This window comes from Coenobita brevimanus, chromosome 26, assembly GCF_032717465.1.
Source record: "Coenobita brevimanus isolate Jiangsu-jjx chromosome 26, ASM3271746v2, whole genome shotgun sequence".
In the NCBI taxonomy this organism is placed as follows: Eukaryota; Metazoa; Arthropoda; class Malacostraca; order Decapoda; family Coenobitidae; genus Coenobita; species Coenobita brevimanus.
The window spans coordinates 6,121,197-6,141,098 of NC_136979.1; the positions used below are offsets into that span (position 1 = coordinate 6,121,197).

The 19,902-nt window shown below is 44.0% G+C and overlaps 1 protein-coding gene across 1 annotated transcript in view; it reads right to left on the reverse strand.

Annotated features, from left to right (window-relative positions):
- Window positions 1-19,902, reverse strand: part of LOC145394143 (transient-receptor-potential-like protein) — a gene marked incomplete at its 3' end in the record, with an annotated part of 163,912 nt that overhangs the window by 24,896 nt on the left and 119,114 nt on the right. The window contains exons 9-12 of the mRNA XM_080268123.1: window positions 17,116-17,254; window positions 15,161-15,321; window positions 4,937-5,097; window positions 1,695-1,851 (exon numbers count right to left, since the gene is read on the reverse strand). Of these exons, the coding sequence (XP_080124249.1) occupies window positions 1,695-1,851; window positions 4,937-5,097; window positions 15,161-15,321; window positions 17,116-17,254 (618 nt within the window). The remainder of the gene's footprint in view (window positions 1-1,694; window positions 1,852-4,936; window positions 5,098-15,160; window positions 15,322-17,115; window positions 17,255-19,902) is intronic.

Below are 19,902 nucleotides of genomic sequence, written 5' to 3' on the forward strand. Positions count from 1 at the left end.
AGGCAGGGAGGTAGATGCTTAGGGGAAGGGAGAGGAGGAGAGATGGTGGGAGTGTTAGTGGAGAGTTGGAGAGAAAAGATAATGTTTTTGAGGGGACATGATAAGAGGGAGGGAGGGAGGGAGATGATCGGAGCGAGGGAGGGACATGAGTGAAAGGAAGAAATGAGATGGGAGCTGATTGGAGAGGGGAGGGGAGAGAGGAAGGGAAGTGATTGGAGGGAGAGATGGAGGTGATTTGAGGGAGGAAGGGGGGGGGAGGTGGATATGACTGGAGAGGGAGGGAGGGAGGAAGATGTCGGAGCAAGGGAGGGAGACGATTGGAATGAGGGAAGGAGATGAAGAGGAAGATGATTGGAGAGAGGGAAATGACTTGAGAGAGAGAGGAAGGGAGATTATTGAAAGGGGGAGGGAGTTGATTTGAGAAAGGAAGGGATGGAGTTGATTGAATGGAGGGAGGGAAATGACTTGAGAGAAGGAGGGAGGGAGGTGATTGGAGAGAGAATAGGGAGGAGATGAGCGGAGGGAGGGAGATGATTAGATGAATGATATGATGACGTTAATGAGGTGAGGAAAGTGACTGGAAAAGAAAAAAAGAAACCAGAAGAAGAAAGTGTGATGATTGGGTGTGAAAAAGGGAGAGAGAGAGTGAGGAAAGTAGGGAGAGATTGGAGGGTGGAAAGTAGGGAGAGAGATGAATGAAGGGAGGAAAGGAGGGAGAGATGACTGGAGGGAGGAAAATAGGGTGAGATGATTGGAGGGAGGAAAGGAGGGAGAGGTGAATGATTGGAGGGAGGAAAGGAGGGAGAGATGAATGATTGGAGGGAGGAAAGGAGGGAGAGATGAATGATTGGAGGGAGGAAAGGAGGGAGAGATGAATGATTGGAGGGAGGAAAGGAGGGAGATGATTGGAGGGAGGAAAGGAGGGAGATTGAGATGATTGGTAAGGGGGGAGAGACGAATGGGATGAGGAAATAAGTAGAGAAACATATACACTTGCACAAAACCCAATCCTACTCATTTTATTCTCCAAAATTCCAATCCTAATCCCTGTTTCCAATCCTTCCATCATTATAACTTACCTAATCCTAATCCCTCTCAATTCCTCCTGTTAATTCCAGTTGCTAATCGCCTATATTAATCCTGAATCCGTAACTCCTTTCCTTTACTCCCTAATCCCATCTAGTCACTAATCCAGATCCAGACCCTTTCAGGTCCCAATCAGCCTCCAGTCACTAATTCATTTCCAGGCCCATCTAATCCCTTGTCCCATCCATCCCTTAATCCCATACAGCCTCTAATCCTTTTCCAATCCCCCATCCCGTACTCATTAATCCCAGATGACCCTTGACCCCTCCCAGTCTCCTCTAATCTTTCCAGTCCCATATAATGTATCTTTGGTTCCCATCCAATCCCTAATCCATAACCAATCCTCAGTACCCATAGCCTTAATCCCATCCAGTTCACAGCCATATCCAGTCTCTATCCAGTTCACATCTTGTCCATCCCTCTTTTAATCCCCAATCCCCACCCAATTCCTAATCCCCACCCAATCCCTAATCCCCACCCAATCCTTAATCCCCACCCAATCCCTAATCCCCACCCAATCCCAATCCCCACCCCACAATCCTCACCCAATCCCTAATCCCCATCCAATCCCCACCCAATCCCTAGTCCCCACCCAATCCCCGACTTACGTGTTGAAAGCATCGGATCCAGGGTTGCAGGCCAGCTCCCCCCCGTTATGTGATTTGCAGGCTGCGGTGGGCGAATCGTAGTACCAGTAGAGCTGATTGAGCCCGCATGCAAAGCTCGTCAGCACCAGGAAGAAGATGAACAGGAACTTGGCGATGTCTGGGGGAGAGAGAGAGAGAGAGGGAGAGAGCGTGAGATAAGGGAGAGAGAGAGAGAGAGAGGAAGAGAGCGTGAGGTAAAGGAGCGAGAGGGAGAAAAATGAATGAAGGAAGGAAGGAAAGAAGGAAGGAAGAAAGGTAGAGGAATAAATGACTCGTGAAGCTCGTTAAAATCAGGAAAATGAACAGGAACTTGGCGATGTCTGGGGGAGAGAGAAAGGAAATGAGAGCATAAGAGAAGGAGGGGAGAAAGAAAGGAAGGAAGGAAGGAAGGAGATGAACCTGAACTTGGTGATATCTGGTGAAGGGAGAGAAAGGAAGGTAGGAAAATGTGAGATAGTGAGAGAAGAGAAGGAAAGGAAGGAAAGAAGGAAGGAAGGAAGGAAGATGTTAATTACGTCAGTGGTAGGAAGGGGATGAGTAGGACCTTGGTAATGTCTGGTGAAGGGAGAGGAAGGGAGATAACGCTAGTTTGAGAGAAGAAGAGAGGGAAAACAGGGAAGGAAAAAAATCAGAGAGAGAGAGAGAGAGAGTCGCAGTTGGCATTGTTTGAGAAAATGAAAGAAAAAAAAAAAAGTACTAAAGTTCTAGATAGATGCGGGAGCTTCAGGGCACTAATATAGGGCTTTGCTAATTCACTAAAAATCTGCGGGAGTGAAGGATAGCGTTTCCGAAAATAGTTAGCGATGGACAGACGGACAGAGTCGATCCCAGAGATGGTCTTGCACATAACACAGAAGGTGGAAAGGGAGGAAGGAAGAGGAATGCGTTAAGGAAGCTCCCTGACACCTCTTACTTCAGCGACTTGTTTTTGGATAGTGCTGATTAATATCCTTTTGTACGCTGTTTTTGTAGAGTATGGCGATATTAGGTAGATTTATATAACACACAAAAGGTCAGTAAAGTGTAATAAACCAAATAAATCGCTTAGGAAGAGGTGTTAGGGAGCTTCCTTAACCGACGGGAATACGGGCCAAGGTCAGAAAGATTTACGTCACACCACGATGAAGATGAACTTAGCCGTGTGTGGAGAATGAGGGGGAGATGAGTGATGAGGGAGGAAATGAGGTAAGAGGAAATAGGAAAATGGGAGAAGGGTATGAAGGAAAATGGGGAAAAGAAGAATAATGGAAGGAAAATTGACTTGAAATTTTACTAGGAAGAGGAAAAAGGGAGAGAAGACGGAGCAGAATAAGAGATATGAGAGAGAGAGAGAGAGAGAGAGAGAGAGAGAGAGAGGGAAGGTAAATGAGTGGCTGTAAAGGCCTGACATGTCACGTACAGGTAGTCAATAGTAAGGTCTTGAAAAGGAGCTTGGCCGTGTCTGGAAGAAGAAGAAGAGGAAGAAGAACAAGAAGAAAATCCACCTAATATCCAACCCATTTTGTCTCACCAGGAGCGTAGTGTCCCTGGGTTAGGTTACTCAGTTCTGACATTAAAGGCAAGGGTGGTTAGCCTCACTCGCCCCTGAGCGGCTTTATGCAAGTAACAAATCCCTACCATCCCTCATATTTAAATCCCTACGGGTCTCATCCGGCTTGAGTGCCTTAACCATCTAGACCACTAGGCATCATTTGGTTATATGGTTACCACCCAGCGTAGTAAATATTTGTCCGGTTACAAGAAACCATTGTCGTATTACTTAGTGTAGAGTCACCTTTAGGTTGCACTACATGGGGTGAGGGGATGGTGAGCACAACACCTACCACAAATAAGAGAAAATGAGGAAAATGAAGGGAAAGGTAATGGGAAGGAAGGCCTCCAAGAGCAGAGACTCGGAATCCAGCCTTAGACTTTGACTGGGAGAAAATGAAAACCTTGTGATGTTTTGGGGAGAGAGAAAATGAGAAAAAGAAAAAAAGAAGTAATAAAACGAGGGAGACATGAAAGAGAGAGAGAGAGAGAGAGAGAGAGAGAGAGAGAGAATTGTCATGGTCACTTTCCTTTATCGGTATGAATAATATGTTTTTACAGTCAGTCCATCCCAGTAAGTAGAATGTGAGGTGGTTGGGAGGAGGAGGAGGAGGAGGAGGAGGAGGAGGAGGAGGAGGAGGAGGAGGAGAGAGAGAGAGAGAGAGAGAGAGAGAGAGAGAGAGAGAGAGAGAGGCAAATACGTGGCTGTAAAGTTTTGACGGATCACGTACAGATGGTCGGGAGGGAAGATGAGTAGGGTCGTGGAGATGTCTGGGAGAAATGAAAGAAAATGAGAAAAGAAATGAAGGACAGGGTGAAGGGGAAAGGAAAGGCCTTGAAAATTAGAGGCCTTGGGATTTAACCTTCAGACTGTGACAAGGAGGAAGATGAGAAGGAATTTTGTGCGTGTGTGTGTGTGTGTGTGTGTGTGTGTGTGTGTGTGTGTGTGTGTGTGTGAGAGAGAGAGAGAGAGAGAGAGAAGGAAGCGGAGTATGGGAAGTGAGGTGGGAAGAAAGAAGGAGGGAAGAAGATAAGGATACAAGAGCAATGGGAATGAAGGAGAGAGAGAGAGAGAGAGAGAGAGAGAGAGAGAGAGAGAGAGAGAGAGAGAGAGAAACTGATCCTTACTATGGGAGATGAATGGTAACTGAGGGACGTATTCCAGGTGACATACGAAGCATCAAGCACCTCTTCCTTAGCGATTTATTTTACGTATTTACACCTTGCTATTGTACGGTATATTATTTTTCCTTAACGTCGGCATAGTTCCCATCAGTAATATTTAAAAAAGGTTATTCGTATGTAATGTGCAAAATAAATCGCTTAGGACGAGGCGTAACGAAATCTACACAGCCATTTAATATACAAGTCTGTGTGATGGAGTGAGATAGATAGATAGGTAGATAGATAGTGATACTGATGAGACAAAGACGGATGGATGGATAGACAGTGATAGAGAGACTGAGAGGGAGAGACAGAAAAAGAGAGCAAGGGAGAGAATTAAATGTCAAAAAGTGAGTTAATATTCATGAGAAACGTTGTACCCTTCTCTCTCTCTCTCTCTCTCTCTCTCTCTCTCTCTCTCTCTCACACACACACACACACACACACACACACACACACACACACACACACACACACACACACACACACACACACACACAGCCTCTCACCTATAATCATGCACCCGAGTGAGATCTGAAGAGGTCCTAGGTGGGGGTTGGTCTGGAAAAGGTAGATGATTCTGGCGAAGGAGAAGACGTTGGCCACAGCAAAGACCCCCTCGGCTATCAAGGTAGGGTCATTGGCAGGCCACTGTGCACGCGGGACCTCTCTGCGGGCAAGAAGAAACGGAGGAAGAGTTAGAGTTGTGGCTGAAAAAGAGGAAGAGTCAGTCCTAGTGTGGTTGAAAAAGAGAGAGAGTTAGAGATGTACTGTGGTTGAAAAGGAGGAAGAGTTAGTCCTACTGTGGTTGAAAAAAGAGGAAGAGGTAGTCCTACTGTAGTTGAAAAAGAGGGAGAGTTAGAGATGTACTGTGGTTGAAAAAGAGGAAGAGTTAGAGTCATACTGTGGTTGAAAAAGAGGAAGAGATGTAGCTGTGGTCGATGTAGGGTCGTTTCAGGATTGTTTTGGGGTGGTTTCGAGGTTGTTTTGGGTGTGGTTTGAGGATTGTTTTGGGTGTGGTTTGAGGGTTGTTTTGGGTGTGGTTTGAGGGTTGTTTTGGGTGTGGTTTGAGGGTTGCTTTGGGTGTGGTTTGAGGGTTGTTTTGGGTGTGGTTTGAGGGTTGTTTTGGGGAGGTTTGAGGGTTGTTTTGGGGTGGTGTCAGGGTTGTTTTGGGGTGGTGTCAGGGTTGTTTTGGGGTGGTGTCAGGGTTGTTTTGGGGTGGTGTCAGGGTTGTTTTGGGGTGGTGTCAGGGTTGTTTTGGGGTGGTGTCAGGGTTATTTTGGGTGGTGTCAGGGTTGTTTTGGGGTGGTGTCGGGGTTGTTTTGGGGTGATTTCGGGGTTGTTTTGGGGTGGTTTGAAGGTTGTTTTGGGGTGGTGTCAGGGTTGTTTTGGGTTGTTTCAGGGTTGTTTTGGGGTGATTTCGGGGTTGTTTTGGGGTGATTTCGGGGTTGTTTTGGGGTGGTGTCAGGGTTGTTTTGGGGTGGTGTCAGGGTTGTTTTGGGGTTGTTTCAGGGTTGTTTTGGGGTTGTTTCAGGGTTGTTTTGGGTTGTTTCAGGGTTGTTTTGGGGTAGTGTCAGGGTTGTTTTGGGTTGTTTCAGGGTTGTTTTGGGTTGTTTCAGGGTTGTTTTGGGTTGTTTCAGGGTTGTTTTGGGTTGTTTCAGGGTTGTTTTGGGTTTCAGGGTTTTTTGGGTTGTTTCAGGGTTGTTTTGGGGTGGTGTCAGGGTTGTTTTGGGGTGGTGTCAGGGTTGTTTTGGGTTGTTTCAGGGTTGTTTTGGGGTGGTGTCAGGGTTGTTTTGGGTTGTTTCAGGGTTGTTTTGGGGTGATTTCGGGGTTGTTTTGGAGTGGTTTCAGGGTTGTTTTGGGGTAGTGTCAGGGTTGTTTTGGGGTGGTGTCAGGGTTGTTTTGGGGGCGCATCAGGGTCATATTGGGGCGGTGTTAGGTTTACGTCAGGGTTGTATCAGGGTCTTGTGAGTGTTGTATCAGGGTCGTATAAATTATATGAGGGTCGTATTGGTGTCATATCGGGGTCGTATGGAGGTCGTGACAGGCTCGTATTGAGACCGTATCGGAGTGAATCGGTGGGGGGAGTGAGGGGGGGAGTTTCATGTCCTTGACCCAGATTGATAAAATGGGCAAGGGTGTAGTAGTAGTAGTAGTAGTTGTAGTAGTAGTAGTAGTAGAAGAGAGAGAGAGAGAGAGAGAGAGAGAGAGAGAGAGAGAGAGAGAGAGAGAGAGAGAGAGAGAGAGAGAGAGAGAGAGTACTTTTTTTAACTCAGAAGGCTAAATTTTCATCTATATGGATTGGTATGAATATTTGTTTTGTTAGGGAGAGGAAGGAGTTGCTTTCATTTTTTTATTTATATAGTGAGAGGTAAATGATAGAAAAAATGTTATTATAAGAATTAAGAGGAAATTGTTAGGGTTCATTACTAATAAGGAGGAGTTGATGTCTTTTGTTATATGTGGAGAGGAATTTCATGGAGACAGGGGACAGGTAATAGTGTATCTCAGGTGAGGTGGAATTGTTAGATTTTGTTAGTTATTAGGCTGTCTCAGGTAGGGTGGGATTGTTAGACTTTGTTAGAAGGTAAAGAAGTTGCTGTGTTTTGTTAGCTGAAGAGGTACGTAATTTGTCTATGTTGGCTATGAAAAGGTAACAAATTTATGAGTTATATTTATCAGTTATAGAAACAGGAGTAATTTGTTGTCCAGTTGCAATTACAGAGGAGAGAAGAAATTATTGGCTGTACTGTGGAGGAAGGAGAAAATATAATTACGGCTATTTTTTACTGCTTATAGGCACTTAAGAAATAGATTTTTGTCTCTAATTACAGAGGAAGGAATGAGAATGTTGTACCATTTCGTAAGACGCCAGATATAGAAGATGCGTGTTTACATTGTTCTTGTTGTTCGTCATACAGAACCTTAATTTAACCCCTTCAGTTAACCCAGATTTAACCCCTACGATTCAGACTACATTGGCCATCTTCACAGGGTGTACTTCCCCCACCCTGTCCCACCATCCATCACCATTCCAGTCCGTCTCACTCATACCTTTCAGCCCACTCCTTACTGCTGTCGACAACGAAATCCATACTGCTGTCTTCATCGTATTTCTGTACTGCTGTCTGCATTCTATACTGTTCACTACACCGGACCTCCATACTGCTATCTACATTGAATTTCTAGGAGAGCTCTGTGACTGATACCTCCCCCCCCCCCCACACCTTGAAAACAGCTCCCCAACAATGTGCTTTTTAATAGGGTGCACCTGGCGACTTTTCTCCGTCCACCCCACCGCAAATGGATGAGGGAAATTGGGTGATGATGATGATTATGATGATGGTTGTTGCCGTTGTTCTTGTTCTTGGTTTTATTATTCTTATTTCTTCTTATTTTTATTATTATTATTATTATTGTTATTATTATTATTATTATTATTATTATTGTTATTATTATTATTATTATTATTATTATTATTATTATTATTATTATTATCGTCTCTTGCCCAGCAGACATTTCAGAAACTGAATCAATTAACCTGACATAGTGGTGATCACTTAAATAAATTATAACTTAATGACTCAGTTCCCGTGCGTGACTTTGGTGATGATGGAGTAAAATATGTTTGCCTCACTATTCAGGCCTATTCTTAAACTGGATTGAGCTCCTTGAATCAGATGACCTATTTTATTGATTTCTTCTTGCTACTTCCGGACGATTTTGTTCAGCTTAGGAGGGTTCTCTGGTAGTGGAGGGGTTAATGAAGGCTTTATCTAATCCCTCCTGTGTACAGAGATTCACTTATGGATGAGTAAAATCGTCTAGAGCAGGGAAAAAAAAAATCTAAAATACGTCGTCGGATTGAAATGGTTAACTCTTTGACTCCGCTGGGTTTATCTGAAAAAAAAAAAAAAAATCGTCTTGCTTTAGTTGTAATACAGAAAAGCTTAGTTATCCACCAGATTGATCACTGTAATATTTTTCAACCCCTCTGCTGCTGTGGTTTTTCCCTGGGATGAAGGAAATCGTCTGACGTGAGGCGGAAGAAAATCCAAAGTTCCTCATACCATAACTAGAGGGTCAGAGTGTTGAGAAATCCACTCATAGGGTTTTAACACCTTCAGTCCAGTGACGTATTTCTTCCTCTTTACCTCCAGACGATTTTCTTCAGGTTAAGGGAGACGTCTGGTGGTGAAGGGGTTACTGAAGGATTTATCTAAGCCGTATAGGTCTAAGTTCCTCTCCAGTGCTGAACAGAATTTGTGTTGTGGTGGCGCTAAGAAATGCAAAGTACGTAATCGAAGTGAAGTGGTTTTAGGATCATTACCCCAACCGTTCATTTGCAAGTAGATGAATTGCTAGTATCCTTGCAGACGTCTTTTATGTAACTTTTTTTTTTTCTGGCGCCAAACAATCTCATTAATCTTAGGAGAGGCCCTCCCCCCCGTTGTGAAAAGGATAGGAAGTCAAGGCAATTTCATCCCAGAATCAATAATGAATAAGAGTGAAGGGACCGGTGTATTGTGTGTTGGGAGGTCATTACACACACACACACACACACACACACACACACACACACACACACACACACACACACACACACACACACACACACACACACACACACACACACACACACACACACACACACACACACATGCCATTCCCTCCTCCTGTCGCGTGTCAGGGGAGGGAATCACAAACATATTTTACAATCGATTCCCCGCCACAACTTAAGATTTATTTATTTTTTTTTTTCTGCAGGAGGAAGTAGAAGTAATATTGCCGTCTCACTTTCTTTAATTTTGCTGTGACATGAGATTAACACTAGAATATGCTGCTAGTCACGAAGAAGTGTTGTGGAAAGTATGCAGAGCCGTAGTATTATCTTTCTCTGCTAATAAGTTACGGGACATCAGCTGCAAAGGACGAAAATCTCTGCCTAGTTAAAATGAATGGAGTATTGAAGCCAGGGAATAGTCTACCTCTTTTACTTCCTCGTTCTACCTGCAGACAAAACACTGCGACAATTTTCTTCTCGTAACTAAGATGAGGAATTTGGAAGGAATTTGAGTGTAAAGTGGAGGGACTGTAAGAAAATGTTATGGAAAGAGGTAAAGAGAGTAAGACAGGGTGGCAGTGAAGTTAGTAGGGGAGTGAAAGATAAAAATGGTAGATTAGGCTACTAGTGGAGAAGAGAGAAAAAGTGAGCAGATGGAGAGAACACTTTAAGGTATTGTTGAGCATAGAGAATGAAAGTAATGCAAGTATAAGTGGCTGGGGAATGTCAGGGAGAAGGAGGGAGGTGAGAAGACAGGAGGAAATCAGTAGGATGGAAATTGTGGAAGCAATGAAGAAAGTAAAAATGGGGAAAGCCCCAGGAATTGATGGAGTGTGTGGTGAAATGCCGAAGCATGGGGGAGATATAGTAGTAGAATGGATGTGGAAGATGTGCAGATTGGCCTGGGAGGAAGGTAGAGTTCCGGAGGATTGGAAGTCAGGTATAATTATTCCCCTGTACAAAGGAAAAGGTGAAAAACAAGTGTGTGGTGATCATAGGGGCATTTGTCTTCCTAGTGTAATAGGAAAAGTGTATGGTAGGATACTTATTTACAGAGTTAGGGAAAGAACAGAGGAATTATATATATGGAGAAGAACAGGGAGACTTTAGGAAGGGATGAGGTTGTGTAGATCAGATATTCATTCTTAGATCTTTAGTGGAAAAGTTTCTAGGGAAGGGAAAGAAGTTGTATGCGGCCTTCATGGATTTGGAGAAAGCATATGACAGGGTGGATAGACAAGGATTGTGGAAAGTATTAAGAATATATGGAGTAGATGGGAAGTTGTTGAATGCTGTGAAGAGTATGTATGAAGATGCTAAGGCTGCAGTTCGTGTGGATAATGAACTGAGTGAATTTTTCTGTTTGAAGGTTGGGTTGAAACAGGGATATGTCATGTCTCCATGGTTGTTCAGTCTGTACATGGATGGGGTTATAAAAGAGGTACAAGGTAGGGCAATGGATGTTGGAGTGGCCCTAGTGAGAAAGGGCAGTGTTTGTAAACTCCCTGTACTGTTGTTTGCAGATGATACTGTGTTGTTAAGTGAAGACGAAGAGGAACTGCAAGGCTTGGTGGATGAGTCTGGGAGAGTGTGTAAGAAATGAAATCTAAAGGTGCATGTAGGGAAGAGTAAAGTGATGGTCTTTGAGAGAAGTGAAGTCAGTGAATGTACAGTGAGGTTGGATGGTGAGGAAATGGAAAATGTGAGTACGTTTAAAAACTTGGGTAGTGTGATGAGTAAGGATGGAAGTTTGGAGGATGAAGTGCTTGATAGGGTACAACAAGGAAGAAAGGTTGCTGGTTCCTTGAAAGCAGTAATAAGAAACGGGGAAGTGAGCATGGAAGTGAAAAAGTTACTACATGACAGTATTGTGATACCAACTCTAACGTATGGAAGTGAAGCTTGAACGTTGTTGGAAGGACACAAGTCAAGAGTGAGAGCAGTGGAAAGGAGTTATTTAAGAGGAGCCTATGGAGTCACATGGAGAGACAGGCTGACAAATGAGGATATAAAGGAGCGTTGTGGTGTGGATGTGGATGTGATAGGAAGCGTAAGGAGGAATACACTGAGGTGGTTTGGCCATGTGGAGAGAATGGATAGTGAGAGACTGACGAGGAGAGTGTATGTGAGTGAGGTGGAGGGGGAGAGAGGGAGGGGGAGGCCAAGAATGAGATGGAGGAATGGCGTGGAGAGGTATATGAGAGAGGGGGTGTGTGATTTGGGAGCAGGGCAGTGAAATGGCAGGGGACAGGGCGACGTGGAGACGATTTGTTTGTGGCCACCCCGTATGAGATTAAGGCGTCTGGCAATAGATAGATAGATAGAACTGATACCATTACCTTGTCTTTCCTGTAAGAATAAAATTTTAGTCACGACAGAGACATGATTGTAAGTTACGTTCCTGAATATGACCCCAGAGCCCGATTCAAGGTGTGTGTGTGTGTGTGTGTGTGTGTGTGTGTGTGTGTGTGTGTGTGTGTGTGTGTGTGTGTCTGCACCAATGCACGTAGCGATACCGGCGAGTCCCATGATGCCCCTTTTGGGATCAGTAGGGTCTCTAGGCTAGGCTATCATAGTTCAGATCATGTCAGAAGTAGGACACCACCCAATGTCCGGGGCGACGCGATAAAAAACCTCCGGACACCTGTTCAATCCGAGGCGACGTGTATATAGATAAGTGAATAGACAGATAGATAGATAGATAGAGATAGATAAATAGATTATATACTGGAAGCCCATTCCCGATATCCAGTGTTCCAGATATCCAGTGTTCCAGCTGCAACACGTCAACAAAGACCTGGTCCTCAGCAGCCCTCACATGCCACCACTTGGCCACTTATGCTCACAACTACATGGCCACTTACACCCACCACCTACCTCACTTCAGTTTTCACACGGTACACCACCACACTCACGGCCGTATTATAAGTGGCATAGAAAATTTCGTGGCATCTCTCCATCAGCGATTTGTTTTACGTAATATTTCACCTTACCATTCTCTTATATTATTTATGTTGTTTAAAATCATTATAGTTTGTATTTGCACCATACTAGAGGCATTAAAGATGTAGTCTATAGAATGAATCGCTAAAGAAGAAGTGCAACGAAGCATCCAGTGCCACCTTGCGATTTTTTTTTTTTGTATTACACTTTGGCATTGTCTTGTCTGTTATTATATCGTTTTGTTATCGACATAGTTTGCATCAGTGACAGACAAGAGCATAGTGAGATGTAGTGTGCAGACGAAATCGCTAAGGAATATCTGTTACGAAATCTTCAGGGCTTCTTTTGATAGGACCGTAACAGTGTTCAGGCCACTGCCCTTTCCCCTCCACCCCGTCACCCCCATCATGTCTGTGTGTGTATGCCTGGTTATGTATCTGTGTAACAATGTGTACCTGTACGTCTTTCTCTTGTGTAGGTATTCGGTGCATATCTGTTTACCAATACTCGTATGTTTATATATATATATATATATATATATATATATATATATATATATGTGTGTGTGTGTGTGTGTGTGTGTGTGTGTGTGTGTGTGTGCATGTGGTATATATGTATTTGTGGTATATGGATGTGGATGTAAAGCATGTACGTACCTGTGTGTAGGTATGTGTTTATGCATGTGTGTGTGTGTGTGTGTGTGTGTGTGTGTGTGTATGAGTGGATGTGTGATGTATGTGGTTTACATGTGTATGTGTATGTATATATGTATGTGCGAGTGTAAAAAAGTGCGGTTCACATGATAGGAGACGAGAAGTTGGGGAGGGCAAGAGGAAAAATTGGGGAGTTTAAACTAAGTTTGGCCCCTCGGGGTGAACTGCGGGAAGAGTGGGGAGGGGAGGGGAGGGGAGGGGAGGGGAGGATGAAGGAAGGGGAGGGGAAAAAGGGTGGGGGATGTGGGGGGATGGGGAAGGACAGTAGTGTAGAGGGGGAGGATGAGGATGCGGACGAGCAGAGGGAAGCGGCAGGGAGGGGAAGGGTGGATGAGTGGAAGGGAAGGGAGGGGAGGGGAGGGGAGGGGCGACTTTGGATTGGGGAGGGGGGAGTATATTAACTGGAATGAAGATAATCTTTAATCTCAGTGTATCACCTTATATTCTGTTGTATCTTGTAATTATTGTATCATGTTGTATGTTGTATTCGTGCTTCCGTCAAACGATTAATATCCAGCTTATGGTAGACCTCTCGCAGTAAAGGGGTCAAGTTTATCATAGGTCACTCTCAGAAAGGTCATTTGAGGTCACACACCCCTTCTCCAACCCCTCCCTCCTTATTTATACACACCTGTAGTCACGATCAATTATTTCTTTACATCGAGTCGAATGCGTGTCACTGGTCGGTATACTTTTTGGTTGAGGAAGCTCCCTAACACCATTTCACAAGCGATTTATTTTGTTTATTAAACCTTCCTGACTTTTTCTGTGTTACATCAGTCCTTTCAATATCACCATACCGTGCATAAATAACGTACAAAAGGATATTACGTAGCCATATCCAAAAATAAATAGCCGGGGAAGAGGTGTTAGGGAACTTCAATAACCAGCGACAATACAAACCACATGTCAGAATGTGTTTGTGTCACCCAACCTCCTCGTCACTCAGGGGTAAAATTAGGGACCTGGATGGAACGTGACTGCTGAGGGTCGTGTTGTAGGGGAAAACTGGGACTTAGAAAGAACTGATTGTCTGCCTTATTGTCCCTCGTGAAGTCGATAGGCAAAAACTCTGGAATTTTTCTCGTGTCAAAAACTGAGTCTGAAAGTACGAAAATTTAATCTGTTAGGGGTACAAAATAATGAAGCCCTCGGAAACCTTAAGCAAAAATAAATAAATAAATGAATAAAGATTAAATAAAATAAAAAGATAAAATCATAGATAAAATATTGTAGAATAAAATAAGAATCCTATAACTCCTGAGAAACCACCTTTAGTATCGTCACTCCCAAAGCCTTAGAAAAAATCACCCCAAAGCCTCCGGAAACCCCTAAAAAAATCCCCCAAAACTTCCGGAAACCCCTTAGAAAAAATCCCTAAAAACCTCCGGAAACCCCTAAAAAAATCCATAAAAACCTCCGGAAACCCCTTAGAAAAAATCCCTAAAATAATCCGGAAACCCTTAAAAAATCGCTAAAAACCTCCGGAAATCCCATAGAAAAAAAATCCCTAAAACCTCCGGAAACCCCTAAAAAATCCCTGAAAACCTCCGGAAACCCCTTAGAAAAAATCCCTAAAAACCTCCGGAAACCCCTTAAAAAATCCATAAAAACCTCCGGAAACGCCTTAGAAAATATCCCTAAAAAACTCCGGAAACCCGGTAGAAAAAATCCCTAATAACCTCCGGAAACCCCTTAGAAAAAATCCCAAAAAATCTCCGGAATCCCCTTAGAAAAAATCCCTAAAACCCTCCGGAAACCCGTTAGAAAAAATCCCTTAAAACCTCCGGAAATCCCTTAGAGAAATACCTAAAAACCTCCGGAAACCCCTTACAAAAAATCCCTAAAAACCTCCGGAAACCCCTCAGAAAAAATCCCCAGACGTCTTTTAAAGACCAAGAAAAATCCCTAAAGCCTCATAAATCCCCTTAACATATTTCCGGTCAGTATTGCAGGAGATTTCTTAAAGCTTGATCCTTTGCGATTTATTTTGCATATCACGCCTGATTATCTTATCATGTGTTAGTGGTGCAAACTGTGTCGATATAAAAAAGACAGCATACTAAGCAATATCAAGGTGCAATATGCAATGGTGAAGTGAAATATGCAGAATAAATCGCCTAGAAATAGGTGTTAAGAAGTCTGCAATACCGACGAGAATAAGGCGCTCAGTGAAGGTCAGTGTGGATTTACGAATGACTATGAGCAAATTGAGTGACACCGATTCTAGTTGTATCAGAAGGCCGAAAGTGATCTCTGCGCAGTCAACTTTTACGAGGAGGTGTTGAAATGATGTTGAGGTGGCGTGAAGTATAACCTACCTGGGAATATATTCGTCTGTGATGCAAAGACTTATACTCTGATACTATGCCTAACACACTGTAAAAATCCCCCTTGAAACACGCCAAAAATCTCCCTTACAACACGCTAAAATCTCCTAATCCATCTTACCTTGCCTAACACACTGAAAATCCCCCTTAAAGAACGCAAAAAAATCCCCCAGATCGTCTTACCTTGGGCCGTATTTATTTGTGGTGATCTGTGCAAAGGCGACTGCTCTGAGACTGAAGGTGCAGAGGTAGAGGGAGAGCATGATGAAGTCCAGCCAATTCCACCACTGTCTAATGTACGCTGTCAGGCCCTCCTCCCAAAGCTGCTTGCACTCCGCCCACACCTGAAGGAGATATACACCTGTTAGATTGATATACACTGGTTAGATATACACCTGTTAGATATGCACCTGTTTGATATACACCTTTTAGATATGTACCTGTTTGATATACACCTGTTTGATATGCACCTGTTAGATATACACCTGTTAGATATACACCTGTTGATATACACCTGTTTGATATGCACCTGTTAGATACACACCTGTTAGATATGCACCTGTTTGATATACACCTGTTGATATACACCTGTTGGAAGTACACCTGTTAGATATACACCTGTTGGAAGTACACCTGTTTGGCCACGTAAACACTTCTGCAACATGGGTGGAGCGTGTTTAGCCCGCAGTTGGTGTGAATTGTTGGTGTGTGTAATATCGTTAACCCAAACATTTCAGACAATTTTATCACTGGTAGGCCGTGTTGTTGTAGATCCATTAATAATATTGTTGATGAACTGTGGCTTACAATTTTGTCACCACTATTTCGATAGAGTCACGAAGTTGTTGGGCTCGTTTTAATGCTACACTGAAACATTAAACTTTCTCCCACTGATGCGTTTAATACAGGCACCAGTGGCAATTATTTGAGGTGTGGGATTCAACTGGTAAAAGGTTGGTACACTAAAAAGCGTTTGCAGTATAACAGAGTTCCTAATATATCCTTCTTTGTACCGACTCAACTCTTGTACCGGTCGTTGTTGGTAATCTCTCCCAGAAATGTTTACTTCGTGTGGACTTGACTCACAGCTTCGATAGTAACACGGTAACTAACTCATTTTATTAAGTGTTTCTCTTTGGTGGGGGCTTGCCCTTCCACACCTGAGATACGTAACCAAGGCTCGTGTTAATTAGTTGCTGAACATTTGCGTCGTACATCTGACTTTTCTTGTACTCTGGCCATACCTCTTGGATACACACCTGCCTGCTACATACCTGGGATACACCTAAGCCATACCTTTTCTCTCTCACTCCCTTTCTTTTTCCCATCCTGATCTCACTGGCTTTATCCCTTCATGCCCTCTCTCTCTCTCTCTCTCTCTCTCTCTCTCTCTCCACTTCCCACATTCCCTTCCTCGCAATGTCTCTCTCATTTTCTCCCATGCATCTCTTGTTCGATACTTAGCTTTCTTCCTCCCTCCATTTTTCCCTTTCTCCCTTTTCCTCCTTCTTCCTCCCACTCTACCCTTCTTCTCTCCCTCCCCCTCTCCCGTCGTACCATACCACTGGCCACTTTGCAGATGTGGGAGAGGGGCCCCCTGAGGATCTGGGGGTCCCTTCCTCCCCTCTCTGTCTTTTCTCTCCCTTCCTCTCTTTTTCCTTTCTCCCTCCCACCGTGTTTCTCCCCCTCTTCTCTCCCACGTCCCCTTCCTCTCAGTCCCCCTGTCACTGTCCTCCCTCTTTGTTTTTCCCTCCCTGCATCTGTCCTCCCTTTCTACTCTTCCTCTTAATGTCTTCTCCTCCCTCCTTCCGCCCACACTCCCTTTTACTATATTTTCCATCCTTTTTACCCCCTCCCTCCCTCTCTCCCTTCTCCTCTTCCTTCATCCTTCCTTCCTTCCTTCCATCCATCCATCCATCCATCCATCCTCCTTCCTTCCTTCCATCCATCCATCCATCCATCCATCCTCCTTCCTTCCTTCCTTCCTTCCTTGCTTCCTTCCTTCTTTCCTTCCTCCCTCCCTCCCTTCCATCCTTCCTTCCTTCCATCCTTCCTTCCTTCCTTCCTTCCTTCCCTCCTTCCTTCCTTCTTTCCTTCCTCCCTCCCTCCCTTCCATCCTTCCTTCCTTCCTTCCTTACCATGCCAGTGACCCAGAAGAAGATGAGCCACTCCACAAACGTCGGTGCGGGTCCCCTGAGGTTCCTTCGGTGCCTCTCACTGCCCTCTGTCCGCGTGGAGGCCAGCACCAGCAGCACCAGAAACAGCCCGAAGGAGGCGCTGAGGGAGGGGGGAGGAGAGAGATTACATAGGGGAGGGGAGGGGGATGCTGGAGAGATGTGTGGGCAGAGAGAGAAAGAGGAAAGGTAGAGGTGTTGTAGGGAGTGGCTAAATAAGTAAATGATAGAGAGAGAGAGAGAGAGAGAGAGAGAGAGAGAAGGGTGGGATGTAGAGTGTTAGTAGGGGTATAAAGAGAGAGAGAGTAATGATAGGAATAGGGTGAGTATAGAGTGGGTGGCGGGGTGAAAGGTTATAATAGGGGTGGTGTGTTGGGTGCTGTAGGTAGGGGCAAAGATATCAATTAGGAAGGGCAATTGGGGGCAAAAGGACTCGTAGGGGCAAGGTGTAGGACCAGGGAAGAACACCCATTGCCCATTGCCCATAGGTAGCCACGTAGCAAAAATGTGTTGCCAACTAAAAATAAAAATGAACCGAAGTGTTATACATGCTTCTGGAAAAATATCGTGCATGTATATATCACTGTAAGATTGTTAAACGGGCTATTTATCCATGGCGTAAAAAAAAAAGGAAAAAAAAAAAAAACTCTTCACTACGAGAACCGTCTGACTTTCTTGGACTTGAAACGATGGTGTGTGTTTGATAGAATTGTCATCTGAATGCTTGACGCGAAGGTAAATATCAGCCGTGGTTTCTCTTAAGCCCAAGCGTTGTGTGACTAAACGAACTTGAATGTCAGTGGAATTATGATATCTGTCACTGTTTATTTCTATCTGTCTGTCTGTCTATCTGATATATTGTGAAAAATTTCCTGTCGGTCAAGTTCAGGCATTGTGATTGCTTGAATGCCCCGAGTCTTTAAAAATAATGATATAATCTGTTAAAATTTTGAGTTACAGTATGCTCTTTCTCCGGTCGTCTGCTTAGAGTTATGTTCAGGAATATTTGTTTACCTTTTCCTAGTGTAAGGTGTTGTAGAGGGTACAGAGAGTGCAGTGAGGTGTGGACAAGGTGGCCAGGGTGAGGGACACAGTGGGTGGGGGTGTAGGGTGTTGTAGAGGGCACAGAGAGTGTAGTGAGGTGTGGACAAGGTGACCAGGGTGAGTGGCACAGTGGGTGGGGGTGTAGGGGACAGAGAATGAGTGTTGGAGGGGATATAGAGGACAAAGATAAAGGGGTGAGTTGTAGGATGAGTGGATGGTGGTGTAAGGGGTAAGGGAATGGGGGGGCACTGAAAGGGATTGAAGAGACGAAGAGGATAGGATAGGATGTTGAGTTGCGCATGATTGGCTGTTGAGTGGTGCTGAAATGCAACACCTAAATTGCTTCCTGTCCTACAAAGGCTTAATGACATGCGCTATCCCTGTCTTATGTTTATTCCTATTCTTTTAGCCCCTTGAATCCGGTGGCGTAAAATTTAGATGAAACTTGCTTATTCCAGACGATTTTATTCAGCTGAGGAAAAGCCTTTGGTACTGAATGGGTTAATGAATGATATATCTAACTCCTAAAATGTCTCCCCTAAGCTGAATAAAATCGTCTGGAGATAGCACGGAGAAAGAAAACGGCAATGGAGAGAGGCTAATCACTTCGTTACGAGGATGTGGCCAAAATCGTCTGGCGGCAGTGAGATTGAAACAGGACATCGACCCGTATTCCCGTGGGGTAAGGAGGCTCCCTAGCACCTCTTCCTTAGCGATTTATTTTTTGGATATAGCTGGTTAATGTCCTTGTTTACGTTGTTTTTTCAGAGTATGACGACAACGGAAGGATTTACATAACACACGCGAGGACAGTAAGGTGTAATTAGCAAAGTAAATCGCTTAGGGAAGGGTGTTACGGAGCTTCCTTAATCGATACGGGTCATACTACTGAAGAGAGTAATTCAGATTGCTTCTTATGTCAGTCCGTGCTTTGAATGCATCTGGTTGTCATTAATGTTTTATTCTCTCTCTCTCTCTCTCTCTCTCTCTCTCTCTCTCTCTCTCTCTCTCTCTCTCTCTCATCTTTATAATTGCTTCAGTTTCTTTTTTATTTTTCTCTCAGTCACTCACTGTATGTTTAAATTTCTGACAGTCTGTAGCCGCCATTTTATATAACTATCAAAATATCATTCATTCCATGCGTGTATGTATGTATGTATGTATGTATGTATGACTCCAACTCTTCATCCATCCATTTTTACCTGTACCTATCTATATGTGTGTGTGTGTGTGTGTGTGTGTGTGTGTGTGTGTGTGTTTATGTATCTATCCATCCGTCTATCTACCTGTCTATTTATCTACCTTCGTTTTTCCATCTTCCCTTCCCTCGCGTCCCCCCAGATTTATTCATCTCTGTACCAATTTCTATTTCCTTCCCTCGCACCTTCTTTGCATTCAATCTTTATTCAGTTTTCTGTGTGTTCCCCTTCGTTTACTCTCTCTCTCTCTCTCTCTCTCTCTCTCTCTCTCTCTCTCTCTCTCTCTCTCTCTCTCTCTCTCTCTCTCTCTCTCTCTCTCTCTCTCTCTCTCTCATACATCTATGATAAAGGTAAGCTGTATATATACATCCTCTCGTATTAATGCCACACCACCTTGTAGAGACAGTTATGTCTGTGAGGTCTGTGTAACTCCAATATTTAGTCTCTTAACTATGCAATTGGTGTTCAGTTTGTATGTGTGTGTGTGTGTGTGTGTGTGTGTGTGTAA